Here is a 13,461-nt window from a genome sequence, read left to right on the forward strand (position 1 = left end):
CAAATTCATATTCTGGAATTTTTTGTATTATGTGTGTTGAAATTGATGCAGGCCATAAGCAGATAAACATTTTAGTAGTTCTTATTTGCCATGTTTAAGAATTAAAAAAATATTTGTGAAAGTTGGGTGGAGGGTTTTTGGCCACTGTGGATGGTTTTGTAATACTTTTTATTCCTATGTATTATTTGAATTAGCAATATTTCTGATAATCGATTACTTTTTTAGTATAATTTATTTTCTTTTTGCCAATTAAATGCAAAAAGAGTAAAACAATATTTGATGGAAGCAAGTCAAGTGACGACAAAGCAAAAATCCTAGACAGTTTTGAGTTTCAATCTTTTGATCATTGAAAAAGTTTTTAAAATACTCTTTACGACTTTTTCCTTTACGACTTTTTGCTCCATAAAGACAATCACCTCCTGTCTTTTGAGAACATATGGATATGATTAGGATCCTGCCGAGAACTCCAGGGCTTTTGCATACAGTGTATTTGTAAAATCCTTTACATGCATTTTTCTTTTGCCCTTTTATTGCAAATAAATATGGCATTTATTACATTAAAGCATATATCATCTTTATATTGTTCAATGGAATAAAAAATAAAAATAACTACTGTCATTTTCAGTTCTGGACATGTATATAAAAAGCAAAAATTCAGTATGTCTTTAACCTTGATTAAAAGGAGCATATATTCCCCACATATTTCCTTTATAATATGTTACAGAAGGAAGGGTAGTCTTGATATTTAACCTCTTGAACAAAGGATTGTTAGCAGGAGGAAGTAGTGGCCCCATCCATTCTTACACATGTGGCAGTACTTGTTAAGTATTGAGACATAGGTGTCTACTGCTATACATTTAAAGAAATATATGACTTGAAGAAATACTTTGAACACTTTGTTAAATGTGCTGGCATACTTCCCAATAAACTTGTCATCACCTTTAGAATTTTTTGATGATTAAAAAAATATGCAAATTGTGTTCATTGATTTCATGAGGAACCCTCTGCTAAATAAAAGTGAACCAGTTTGCTTGCCAAGTTTTATGAAATTTGCTTAATTGTTTTTCTGTAGGTTGCTCATTTGGGATGGCTGGAAAGGAAAACTGCTTCTGCTTTATATGAAGAACCTCCCTTAGCCACTGTCGAAGATGCACTGCAAAACTTCTTAAAGGTATTTAGGCTGAACAAAAACTCAAACTGATTAGTTACAATAGTTTTGCAGAAGCCTTAAGTAAAAGGTACCATACTAAAGTTGGACATTGTCATTATATGCCAGTGACAATCATTGGCTCATTATATGTGTGTGCCAGGCTTATGTGAACAAAAGTAAGATAAGGTATGACACTATGTTCTTGTGTAAATAACTTGATTGTACATAGCTTTAACTTAAGGTATTTCATATTATGACATATTGACAAGTTGAAATATTTTGTTCTAGTTTTCAGTAAGGCCTAATGAAAGGCTTAAAAAAGCCAACTCTTGTAATATTTTTCTTCTATCCCTTATTTTTTATTTTCAAGGTACTCACACTAATTCAGTCAAAGTTCTTAAATTGTAGGTGTTGTAGATAATGTAGATGATATTACAAATTAGTTAATATGTGGATTGAGTTGATTCATTTTTATATTTTATGAGTGGATGAATGGATTCATGTTTATATTTTATGTAGATTGTCATTCTTTCTTTTTTAATGACATTGCCAAAAATCTAGCTGACTATAATTTGCTACATTGCTTGATGTATCACTCCTTATTTACTTACAACCATCTCTGGAGTCTTATATATTCTTTCTGGGTAGACTACAAGGGCCTCTGTTACGGTTATTGCTCTTCCTTTCTGAGTTTCTTTTTCTTCTCTGTTGTCTATTGCTTGAAATGTTTTCTGGCTTATCTTTTTGCATTCCTCTGCTTTCCTGGGCTCATTTCTTAAAGCCCATTATTTATCCTAGGTCTCCTTTCATTTTTCTTTTCTTTTCTGTAACATGTTTTGTTTGATTATTAAAGTTATACATCATAGACAGGACACAGGGGACCTTAAATTTGTAGGGTTTGGCAGTGTTAGCCCATTGATACTTATACACATTTAAATTAATGTACCATGCAATTAATATATAGCAAAAATATGCAAGCAGTGTGTAGTATATTTCTTTTATTTATTGATTACAATAGTAAAACAAACATACAAAACTAATTGTAAAAAAGCACATTTCTGACTAAATTCAGAAAAAAATAAAGAATAACATATGCAAGGAAAGGAAAAGGAGAAAAATACATATTTTTAAAAGGTGACTTCTAATTTTCATCACAAGTATAAACAAATAACACTTCAGCCCCTGAAAGGTTGCAAACAAATGTTTCTTCTTCCCATAACCTATTCCTGGTGTCAGCAAAATATCTATAGTGGGTTACTAGAGATTTATAGAAACATGTCTTATTTTAGCCTTGGTCAGACAAACCAAATCCTGGAGTATTTCAAATGTCATAATGTTTTGTGTTATTTTTAAAGATTCTAGCACTAACCAAAAATCAACAGCAAGATTGGTTCTCCCCCCCCCCCCCCCCTTTTCTGCTTGGAATCTTTAAGTCCCCTCTAGGGAGAAATTTCTGAGATGATTTAGAATAGACAAAACAATTTAGTTCACATGAAAAGCTATTTATTTATATAATTATTTTTAAGATCTTATAGTGAAAATCCAAATAGTCCAAATTTGTCTAGTCTCTATTTTGTTTATAACTTTATTAGATCAAAATCTTATTATTTTTTTGCCATTTATTTCCAAGTCTATAAATTATTAAGCTTATGGTTATTTTTTCTTTTATTCAAGAATGAAGGAAAATTCAACAGGTGGTTTTTCAAACTCATTTTAAAGATCTTTGTTAGCCTTAAGATAATTAAACCAGTAATTTCCAAAAGTATTTAGGAAGAGAGGTTAGCAAATGCGGAGCCCACTTTAAAAGGCTCTGCTGCATGATGGCTAATCTCTTCATCTCCCAGCACTCCTGAGGTTTCCTCATGAGGGGCAGCCATCTGGTGCATATGTGGGTAATCTCCCATCCTTTCCTTATCTGGAGAGGTTGGTCTGCTTGCCATTTTTTCTGTGTTTACCGTAGTAGTTTTCTCCGCTCACTTGCCAATGTGCTAATTCTACATTCTTCCTATGGAAGTCCATAGCAAATAATGTATTTCTGTGCACATCAGCTGGTATGTTGCTCATTTGTGTCTCTATAATGATATGGTTTTGGCAGATAGAGTTCTGGCTTCAAAATTGGTATGACACAAATGAAAGTTTACAAGATCTTTCTTTTCTACTACAATAGGCCTACATGATTTCCACTCCTGAAACGGTATCATACTATTCAGACTTTGCATTCTATATATAGGAAAAGGGAATTAAATAAGAAGAGCTGTATATCGAAAGTTTTAACATATTTTAGTGATGATTTTGACTCTTTTTATTTTCTTTTTGCCTGTCTTATAGGCTGAAGACCTAAACTCTGGTTTTTCAAAAGTGGGAAGAATATATATTGCCAAGGTAGGTGATGTGTGTGTCTAGTAATGTGTTGATGTGCATCCACTTTAAATGCATCAGACAACCTTATACTCAACAAACTTACTTCACTAGGATTATCACCAAGCCATTGGTTCATTATTCACATTATTTCTGGCTGTGTAATAATATCAGGTATTTTTAAATCATACTACTGAATATCTGTTTAAACTGACCTGTTAAAAATTAAACTTGAAACCTATTTCATGCAAACTTTGTCCAAATGGTGTACAGCTGTAATTTCTATGGCATGGAAAATAACTATCAAATGCAAATTGCTTAAATATAGGTAAAGCTCAATTATTGACTGCTCTGTTTAGAAATTATTCAGAGTTACGACTGGGCACTGAAAAAATGTTTATGACTGGTCCTCAGACTTACAACTGTTGCAATATCCCTGCAGTTACATGATAAAGATTTGGCCATTTTGCAACTAGTGGGCTTTTATGACTGTTGGCAACATCCCAGAGTCACATGATCATCATTTGTGTTCTTTACAATTGGCTTCTGACTAGCAGAGTCAATGGAGAAGCTGGCAATAAGATTATAACTATATAAATATATCACAATTTTGCTTTCTTGCTTAACAGTCACAAGTAATTTGCTTAATGACGATAGCAGAAGTCAAGGCATGAATCTGTCAGAGGAACATGATGTCTCATCATGTTGCTTAATGATGGAATTGTCAGTCCCAGTTGTTAAGTGAGGACCATCTCTACAAGTAGCTAAATATTCAGGGAACTAACCCCTAAAGTATCCAAAAGGAAAAGATGACTATGATCAGTATATAAAACATTAATGTAAGATTGAGGTGATTTTAGTGTTGAGACATATTAAAATAAATGTAGTAGTAATAGATAAACATATTTCTTAAACTTTCATATTTGTTGAAATTCATTGAATTAAATGTATTTGAGAAGGTGCTTGTATTTTTGTCACAAATGACTGATATGCACAGAGGATTTGAGAAATATTCTTGGTTACACAAATGGAACCATTATTTTTCAAGTGTTAAAATTTGAAGTGTTAAAATTTAAAATCAGTTTGAATTTACACAAATGAAAGCCAAATAACGTATGAGAGAATAATCTCGTATATGTAGAGAATAATCCAGGAGAATATGAGAGAATATCTTCTATCCTATAGTAATAACAGTTTCTTGTAAAATCATTCTGCCCTCAAATCCTAATCAGTACAAATTTCAACATTTTCTGCAATAATTATTTTATAATAAAAATTGACTAAAAATATGGTATATATTTTTAATTTTAAGAATACTGTTAATCAATCTATTTTCAGTATTGAAAAGAAATCAACATATAAGTACCCTTTGTACTTCATTTCTTCGCGGTGTCACATTTTGAGCGGCTTATGTTCCAAGCTCTAGCATCATCTTTAATTTGAATCGGGGATTACAATAATTTTTCTGTTTGTTATAACACTTTATTTTTTTCAAAAGCTACAGTCTATGTACATTGCAGTTATCGTGGCTGTTTCATTCAAAGGAGAAAATTGGTTTTTAATTGACTTCAGTAAATGGGGACAACTTACTGCATGTTTCATCCAGTTAGCAGGAGAGTATCCAATTAGCAGGAGTGTATACGTTACACCCAATATCTAAAGTGGGATTTAATTAACACTATTGGTGTGTGCAATTAATTGGGAATAAGGGCCCATTGAGCACAATGGGGCTGTTGCTGTTGTTATATCCTGCCTTTATTTGTCACAATTCAAGGTAGCATGCTTAATGTTCCCGTTCCTGTTTTTCCCACAGTAATAAATCTGAGGTGTGTTGGGCTGAGGGAGAGTGAACTTGCCTATAGTTATATTCTATGCTGTACAGTAGAATGTACCTGTTCAGGAAGGCATTTATGGTTTGTATTTTATAGCTTTGAGGTGAATTACAACAAATATAATCTTTTTAACAGTGTATTATTAATCACATTCTTCTGTAGCCATTGATGGTATGCTACAAGCAGATAGTAAATATGGTCTCAACAAAATTCATCAGATTGAATTCTCCCTTTTTTATATATACTTAATGGGGCATGTAAACGAGGACGTCAGGCTGTAAGGTCTCATAAATATCTATATGCCTATCTTATAGGCATACAGTATAGACATGCCTATAGGGTAACTGCAGAGATACACCCTGAGTTGTGGTAGACTGTTGGTGCATGTGAATTGCATCTTGAAGCACTTTATAAATAGTCAGATATATACAAAATATCTGCAGGATATAATTAGTCAGATATTTACAAAATATCTGCAGGAAAATATTACTTATTCTGAATGACACTAGTATATTTCTTCGAACAAGGAGTCTATCATCTAGACATCTTAATGTAGTTTCTTCATCGAACAAGCTTTTTTCCCACCCCTTTTTAATTCTTCCCCCCCCCCCTTCAACCTATTGAAGGAGTTATCATTTAATTAAAAAATGTCTTGGTAGACACATTCCTGAAATTCTCAGGTATAAACTTCTAAATAATAAACCCAAATATTAACATTTCGTAAGGCTGGTCTTGTAATTCAAGTATGACTCACGTATAAATCTGAAAGATGCTTTCGATATTTTTTTTTTCTACATGTAACTTGTAAGCTACAATCCAAACAAGTCTGTCACTGCTGAAGCATCACTCTTTTCTTAAAACTTCTGTTTCTTCGGCTGAAATTCAAAATGTCTCTATTCTATAAAAACGTATGATAAATGTGCTTATCTATGTGTGTGAATGCAACAGGGGGTTTCAGTCTTTTTAGTGTTAGGATTCCTAAAAGAATCAGATTTGTATGAATGTATTTATTGTTGACGGTGTTAGCCTGTGAATAAAGCAGAATGCCTAACATGGTTTATGCTCTGTCTGGACAAGGCAGCTGTTGATTTACCAGGCAGAGTGGGAGCCTGGTGTGGCAGTGACCCAGCTGGGAATACATGAGAACAGTGCCTCCCGATGGGAGATCAGCACTCTTAGGCTTCCTGAAATGGGACTGCAGACTAAACCTAGCCTGATGCCTCCCTCAGGAAGAAGCCAAGGAAGAGGTGTCCTTAAAAGAAGGGGAAGTTCAGACTAGGCAAAAGTGCCTCAGTCCCATATGGCCCATATGGCCTTGGGTAGCATGCAGGTGGAACTAAGGGCTGCAGCAGCAGCAGTTGCTGCAAATGCCATCAAAGGGAGCTTTGGTGTTATCTATGCCATTGCAGTGAAATCACACAACAAACATGGCCAATCACCTTCACTCCGCCACCCCAGTTTTTATGCATCTTCCCAGGGGGTCATGATCCATTATTTCAGAATCTGTGCAATAAAGTATGTGGATAAAGAAGTGACATGTTTCATAAAGAAAAGCTGGCCCTAAAAAGGATTGAAAATTAAACCTCTTTGTGACAAACTTGGGCTTGTTGTGAAAGTCAATACACTACCCTGGGCATGCTTTATTTCAGGGTTATCCAACTGGCTGGGGAATTCTGGGAGTTGAAGTCCACAAGTTTTAAAGTTTAAAGGTTGAACAAACTTGCTTTATTTTACTCAGTGGTCTGTATCTAGGCAAAATGTATATTAGATAAAGGCGTTGCCTAACTGCTCTGTACTGCAATGATCAGGAAAGGCTACCATTCTTCCATTTGCACAATGTTAATTTTTGAAACAAGCAAACATGTTTCTTATTAGTTGCAAAAAAAGGAAAATATTCTGTTGTTTTGATTTTCTCTTTTCCTCTTTTTTACAGTGCTACAAGGAACTAGGGGATAATTCTAAAGCTGCTCATTGGTTGACTCTGGCTTCAGAGTTGCCAGTTATCACAAAAGAGGTAGCGGTTTTAATCTGTTTTTGAAAATAGTTAAGGGTTTACAGAGCAATCCACTGGGATGAGAGGGGGTGAGGAAAAGAAAAGAAAGGAAACCGTAGGAAAAATACTACGCCCTTTGGCCTGATTACTTCATGTCAGTGGAGGTCCTTCCCCTATTCTCCACTTGGCTGAATGTTTTCTTTTTAATTGTAGTTTTTTTCTCTTCCTATTGCTCTCTCTCTCTCTGAGAAAAACAAAACCTTCTAGGTCTAAGAAAATTTTTCTTCTGGAAAAAGGGCAAATGAGATGCTGTAACTGAAATATTTTTCAGGAAAAGATTTCTTATTTCTCCTGAATATCTGCAGTGGACTTTTTCACTTCCGCCTTAAAAGCACTGTCAGCAAAATTTATCTCCTTGTGGACAGTCTTTCTTCATAGGTGGGAGAGAGGGGGCCCTACAAAATCTTATCATCCCTGAGATGGTCTTCCATGAATTATAAATTGCCCTTTTCAGTTCTAGTCTGTCCCTGCCTTACTTGGGACAGCTGGTGACATTTTAGTCTTTTTTTTCTCTTATAACAATCCGGTCACTTCTGCAATATTTCCAAAGTTTGGCTCTTCTTAGACTACTGTATGTTACTGTAGATATTCTTGTCTTTTCCATCTCGATCAGCTTTCCCTGAAGTGTCTGGGTAACGCTTGAGATCCTTCTCTCCCTGCATCTGTGGAAAGCTCTGCGGAGGCGGGGAGAGGAAGATTTTAAGCTCCATGCCTGTTTGTATTTCTGCTGAGGATTGGCAGGAAGCTCTTTCAGCCAGCTCTCTGAAACCAGAGGGAGTCCTCTTGGCAAGTGGCGGGAGCTCACAACCTTTCCTGCCAGTTTCCCCACCAACTTTCTAGGGAGGCCAAAAGAGAAGATTGCAAATGGCAATTGGAGGGAATTTGGCAACAGTGTGAACAAGCTGCCAAGCACCCCGTTCGAAATCATGTGACTGTGGATGCGCTAGTGTGAGATTTTGCGACTTTCAGAAGTGTTTCACAAGCTGTGAAGCAGTCTTTCTGAGGTAACTTTGTAACTTTGGTCGTTAAACAACTGGTCATTAAGCAAGGACTATCTGTACACATGTATTTAAAAAAAAAGATAAAGACTGAACATATAATAAGAAAACTGCTGTGCATTTTGTAAATTGTTATCATGAAAACAAAAAAAATCTGAATTTGATAGATACCAAATAAAATAATTATTGGAATTAGTATTTCCTCATATGTGATGTGCTACATTTTTGAAGATTTCTTAAATTAATCAATTTGCAAGATCTAAAGTTTAGACTAGATAAAGTCAATGGCCAAAAGGCTTTTCCTCTTGCATTACGTAAAAGATTAAGAAAGAAATAGAATTCAGCTATTCAGGATTCGTCTACATCAAAGTTCCTAAATCATCTGCCATCACTCTTCCCTTTAATGTAAGTTTGATGCACGCACCTTCTCTAAAAACTCCAAACATGAACATAAATGAACAATGAAACTTCGTTGATCAGCAACAAACAATCAAAAGTTATATTCCCCATCTCTGAACTCTGTCTGCACCATCTCAAGGGAGATACAGTTCTTAGATTGGGAAACCCTGTTCTTTCTACCTGGTATTTAATTAGGAAGCTGGAGAAAGAAGTCTAATCCTCAGGACTGTATGGCTCATAAAATTAATCATAAATGACTTTCTAGCATTGATTCATGAATGTTTCTCTCCCATTCTTCAGGATGCAGAAGGCAGCAGAGAAATGGAAGAGATGCAAGCAATTTCTGCTGACGAAGGAATCTTAAATACTCCCTCCTACAATGAGCAGTGAAGAAAATTCCAGTATAAAAAAAAATCTCACCATGGTTCTCACTAGGCTTCAAAACAAACCACACAGCGGGGGGGAAAAGGAAACTACTATTTCACCACTTCTTTGTCCAAGATTGTAGCCGGCAATACCAAATAGTTAAAGAAATGTAATTCAGCTGCCTCCCTTATCACAAAATAAGATAATCCTAATTAACGCCTGTGTTTACCTGTTTGTAGAAGAGATGCTGGCAAATCCATTAGTATTATTTCCATGCTGCCTTTGGAGTAATACCCATCCAGAAATGTCCACTACATACATTTTTTTCAACAATTTCTGAGGAAATTGAGATAGCATCATAAAACATGTAGAATTGTTTATAGCAATATAGCATCCCTGTCACTTGTTTTTATTTTTGATCAAATTACTCCTTATAGGGGCTCTTAAGTGCTTTGTTCATGTCATTTGAAACATCTGCTGGGTGCTTATACTATATTTTGCTCTTAGAGAGCAAAGAGTAGTTTGGAATGCCACTGACTTAAGAAAAAAAAAATAGCGCGGGAAATCTTTTATTTTTTCCCCTTCTCCTAGTATCACAGCTCTGAGTTTCTTCAGTGATTGTTTCAACCTAAAGAAATATCAGGAAAAATTGTTAATATATTGCCTGAGTTGCATCTCATGGGGGATGAACCAATAGATCATGGCCTTTTGGGAAAATTGATTATCTTTGCTGAATAATATATTAATTCCTATGTTTGCTATTTATTTAAGATGTTTGTTGGTTTTATGGATAAGAATATATGTGGCATATGACACAAATATTTGAAAAGTTGAGGGAGAGACATAGTAAAATCTACCAACGCTGTTCCATGTGATTTATAAAATGCAAATTTAGGTGTGGTTTAATATTATAAACGTAAGAATGCAAAGTAAATTAGGTTACTATTCAGGAAATTAGAGTTATTATCCATCATAACAAATAATGGAAAATATTCACTTAAAGTGCAAACCTATTAATCTTTTTATGTTCAAATACTTTTTTAATGTTTGTTTACTAGTTGGCAGGGTAAAGGATGGGGCCTGGAGTGCTGTCCTTTCTTGGAATAGCACAGAGCGCCCATCTGCAGCATGTCCAGAGACGTCCTCCTAGTTCTTAAATATTTTTTGAAAGAAATAACATTACTGCCAGAAAGAACAATTAAACGCTGTTAAGCACAACACAAAAAAGAATTTGCTTCAATTGCAGGGCTTAAAAAATACATAGCAATGCATTTCCCCCCCGGGATTGCAGAGAAAGTACATTCTCTGCAATTCTGGGAATCATATGTCTATTTCAGTGTATAGCATGGAAAGAAAATTATATTGAAAAAAATATTTAAAAGAGAGGGACCACATATATATGAAGAGATTCTATAGGCTAATAAGCTGAATTGTATCAGAGATATATGTTACATAGATAACATCAGTGAATATGAGATGGAATGAAATAACCAGTGAGTTTCCACTTGTTGTAAACCAAACACTTTTCCAGAATTCAGTGTAACTGTTTTCTATGTGTACTTTGATTTTTGGCAGATATTTTTGAAACCATCATTTCATAATAACGATAGCTATATTATTACAGTGAGGTTTAATACACTGCCATGTTGGACATTTCTGTACAATAAGATCAGAAGCAACTTGCAAGAATTTGATCCCTTCTCATAAAGATGGATATTTCATTGCTCTTATATTGCTTTTTTAATTTTACAAAATAATGTGGAACAAAAAGCAATATTTCAGTCCAAAATAATGTTTCTTCAGTTTGTAACCAAAAACATCTAGAACCTATCTTGAAGTGTTTTATGCTTCCAAACCAACAATGTAAAGCCCAAGTTTCATTTAGATTACAAAGAAATGTGATGCTGCTAAGATTATAAAATCTTACAAACATTTTTGCAGAGGGAGTAGTGTATAATGTTTATAGGACCAGGTGCTAAAAATATATGCTACTAGCTTCTTAGCGAGTGGACTTCCTTACATATCTTCAATAACAATCTATACATTGTTTAGTGGAGCTCCCAAAGTTAAACTGAAGAAGTAAAATATAGAAATATTTTTATTAGACATATGAATCCTTAATGTAATAATTCATATTTTAAAAATACATATTTACTAGCACTGTTAATATTTTACTCTGGTAATGTGAGACCAAACTCCCCCAGTTTCATTTCCCATGCAGGCTTCTATATAGCAAGCTATTGTTGATTTCCTCATTTTGTTGGGTGGAAGAGAAATTCCTTGTGGAACATACCATGTTTTTGTACCTTGTTTTATATTACAGTGAGGTGTAGAGTATATTCAGTTTGAAGTCTTACAACATTAAATGGGTGGCATGTTCTAAGGGCAAAGAAAAATACCTATACTCTCTTGCTTTTTCATGCAAATAATTTCAGTATTAGGTTCAAAATGTGCAGAAGCAAATTTGATGCAGAAATTTTATTCTGATTGAAGCAGTCACCTGTTCATCTGAAGCAATGTTTCTCCACCTTGGAAGTTTTAAAAGGTATTTCTAGAATTCCCCAGCCCAACATGGTGCCTGGGGAATTCTGGCAGTTGAAGTCCACAAAGTCTCTGAGATTAAGGAACACCAATATGAAGAGTCTCTTGTGAAATCTGTGGCCTTGTTTGCAGAGAAGAAGTAGCCTGTGCCAACGTCAACTAGCTTGGTTAATATTTGATTTCAGAACTCTGCATTTATTTAGCATTTTTTATTCTCTGTTAGAATTGAGTTTTGAAATGTAACTTCGTCACTTCCATAATTTCCAAAGCTGCTTTTTCTGTTTTGACTTAGGAGAATTTATATCTCATTGTGTAAGTTGATGTTTTATATAATTGACTGGTTTGTGATTGCAGTTAAGTAATTGTTCCTTCTCTGCTTTAAAGATTGTAGCCAAAGTGAACATGCAGAACATTCGTAAGAAGTTGACCAGTCTACTGGTACATGTTTGTGCACTGAAAATTAATGGATTTGCAAGTTGTGTAAATATTTTATGTCAACTAATCAAAGCATCAGCTGCCTATTTTAATACCATTTTAGAACCAGGCTCATTATCAACATTAATATGACATTGTCTCAAGTCATGATTTGGGACAAAGCGCCTGTGAAAACCTTATGTAGCAGGCAAACATTTAGAGAAAAATAATGTTGTATTGGTCAGAGACTTACAACCTGGTTTGATAAACAGACTCAATCCTCAGAAATCATTATTGGCTATCTTTGCCTTTAAGCCAAAAGATTCCAGGACTAGCTGCAGGCTGCAGACTAGAACTAAAGAATTCCTGATTTCACCTTAAAAATTTTCATATAGATTTTCTTTGTTCTGCAGTCTCTGAGTTACGTTTTGTCTTTATTAAGGCAGTCAAACATTCCCAGGTTAGTTCTTATTGGAATCAAAACAATGGATGAATTGTGGTTGCTTTTCTAATTCATGGAAATACAGTTTACATTTTAAGTATAAAAATTTGAGAATTTAGCTAATGACCAAAAGTGTTGCCTTTGAGTACTTTTTAGAAAAGACTAAAAAGAATTTATAAAAAATGAAAAAAAAACCAACTAGATTGCTGCGGTGCTATATCCTATTATCCATGTGTAGACTCAGACTTCCCACTGAGTTAATATATAGGGGTTTGCACTGCACTAAAGTATACTTTGCTGGTTTTGCCTCATTTTCACATTCCATATGAATTCTTCTGAATTAGGACCTTGAATGATTTCATATTTGTTGACATTATTAATTTACAAATGTGTGAAAGCATTTGTGTTATATGATAGTCTTGGACTGCCTTACACATATTTTAACATTGCATACAACCAAATTAATGTGGGATGGATTCTAAAGTAACTGTCACAAAGAATAAAGAATTAAGAAATTAAAAGTATCAGTCTTCTTTATAAGTGTCAACTTCTAGATCTAGTCAACAATGAATGGATGATATTTTTGATTAAGACATTTGGAACGACTAAATTCAACAGTAGTTGTTGGCTGGGCTGTCAAACTTGCGGCCTGTGGGCCAGATGCATCATGCACTGGCCATCTCCACCCCAGGTTTAATGAAGGGGAAGAAGTCGCAATACATCACGTGACGTGATGCCGTGAGTTTAACACCCCTGTTGTAGGCAGAATATTGCCCACTGATTGCTTTCTCTATGTAGTTAAGACTCCAACAGCCTTTCCTCTAAAGATGTATTGGAGAAGATGTAATCAGGTAGAATTAGTTTAGAGTTTTGAAGGCTGTAAGAAGGCTACACAGTGTCTACATAAT

General features: G+C 34.6%; 1 protein-coding gene across 5 annotated transcripts in view; it reads left to right on the forward strand.

Moving 5' to 3' along the window:
• The window catches only part of RMDN3 (regulator of microtubule dynamics 3), a 30,731-nt gene extending 17,657 nt beyond the window's left edge, over positions 1-13,074 (forward strand). For all 5 annotated transcript variants that reach the window (XM_087951696.1, XM_087951697.1, XM_026664576.2 and 2 more), the window contains 4 exons: positions 1,073-1,171; positions 3,479-3,532; positions 7,274-7,354; positions 9,091-13,074. In XM_087951696.1, the coding sequence (XP_087807822.1) occupies positions 1,073-1,171; positions 3,479-3,532; positions 7,274-7,354; positions 9,091-9,180 (324 nt within the window). In that variant the 3' untranslated portion in view covers positions 9,181-13,074. The remainder of the gene's footprint in view (positions 1-1,072; positions 1,172-3,478; positions 3,533-7,273; positions 7,355-9,090) is intronic.
• Positions 13,075-13,461: the final 387 nt, after the last annotated feature.

This window comes from Notechis scutatus, chromosome 1 (assembly GCF_049901735.1).
Source record: "Notechis scutatus isolate UNSWTSFEM ecotype Mainland chromosome 1, rNotScu1.2, whole genome shotgun sequence".
Lineage (NCBI taxonomy): Eukaryota > Metazoa > Chordata > Lepidosauria > Squamata > Elapidae > Notechis > Notechis scutatus.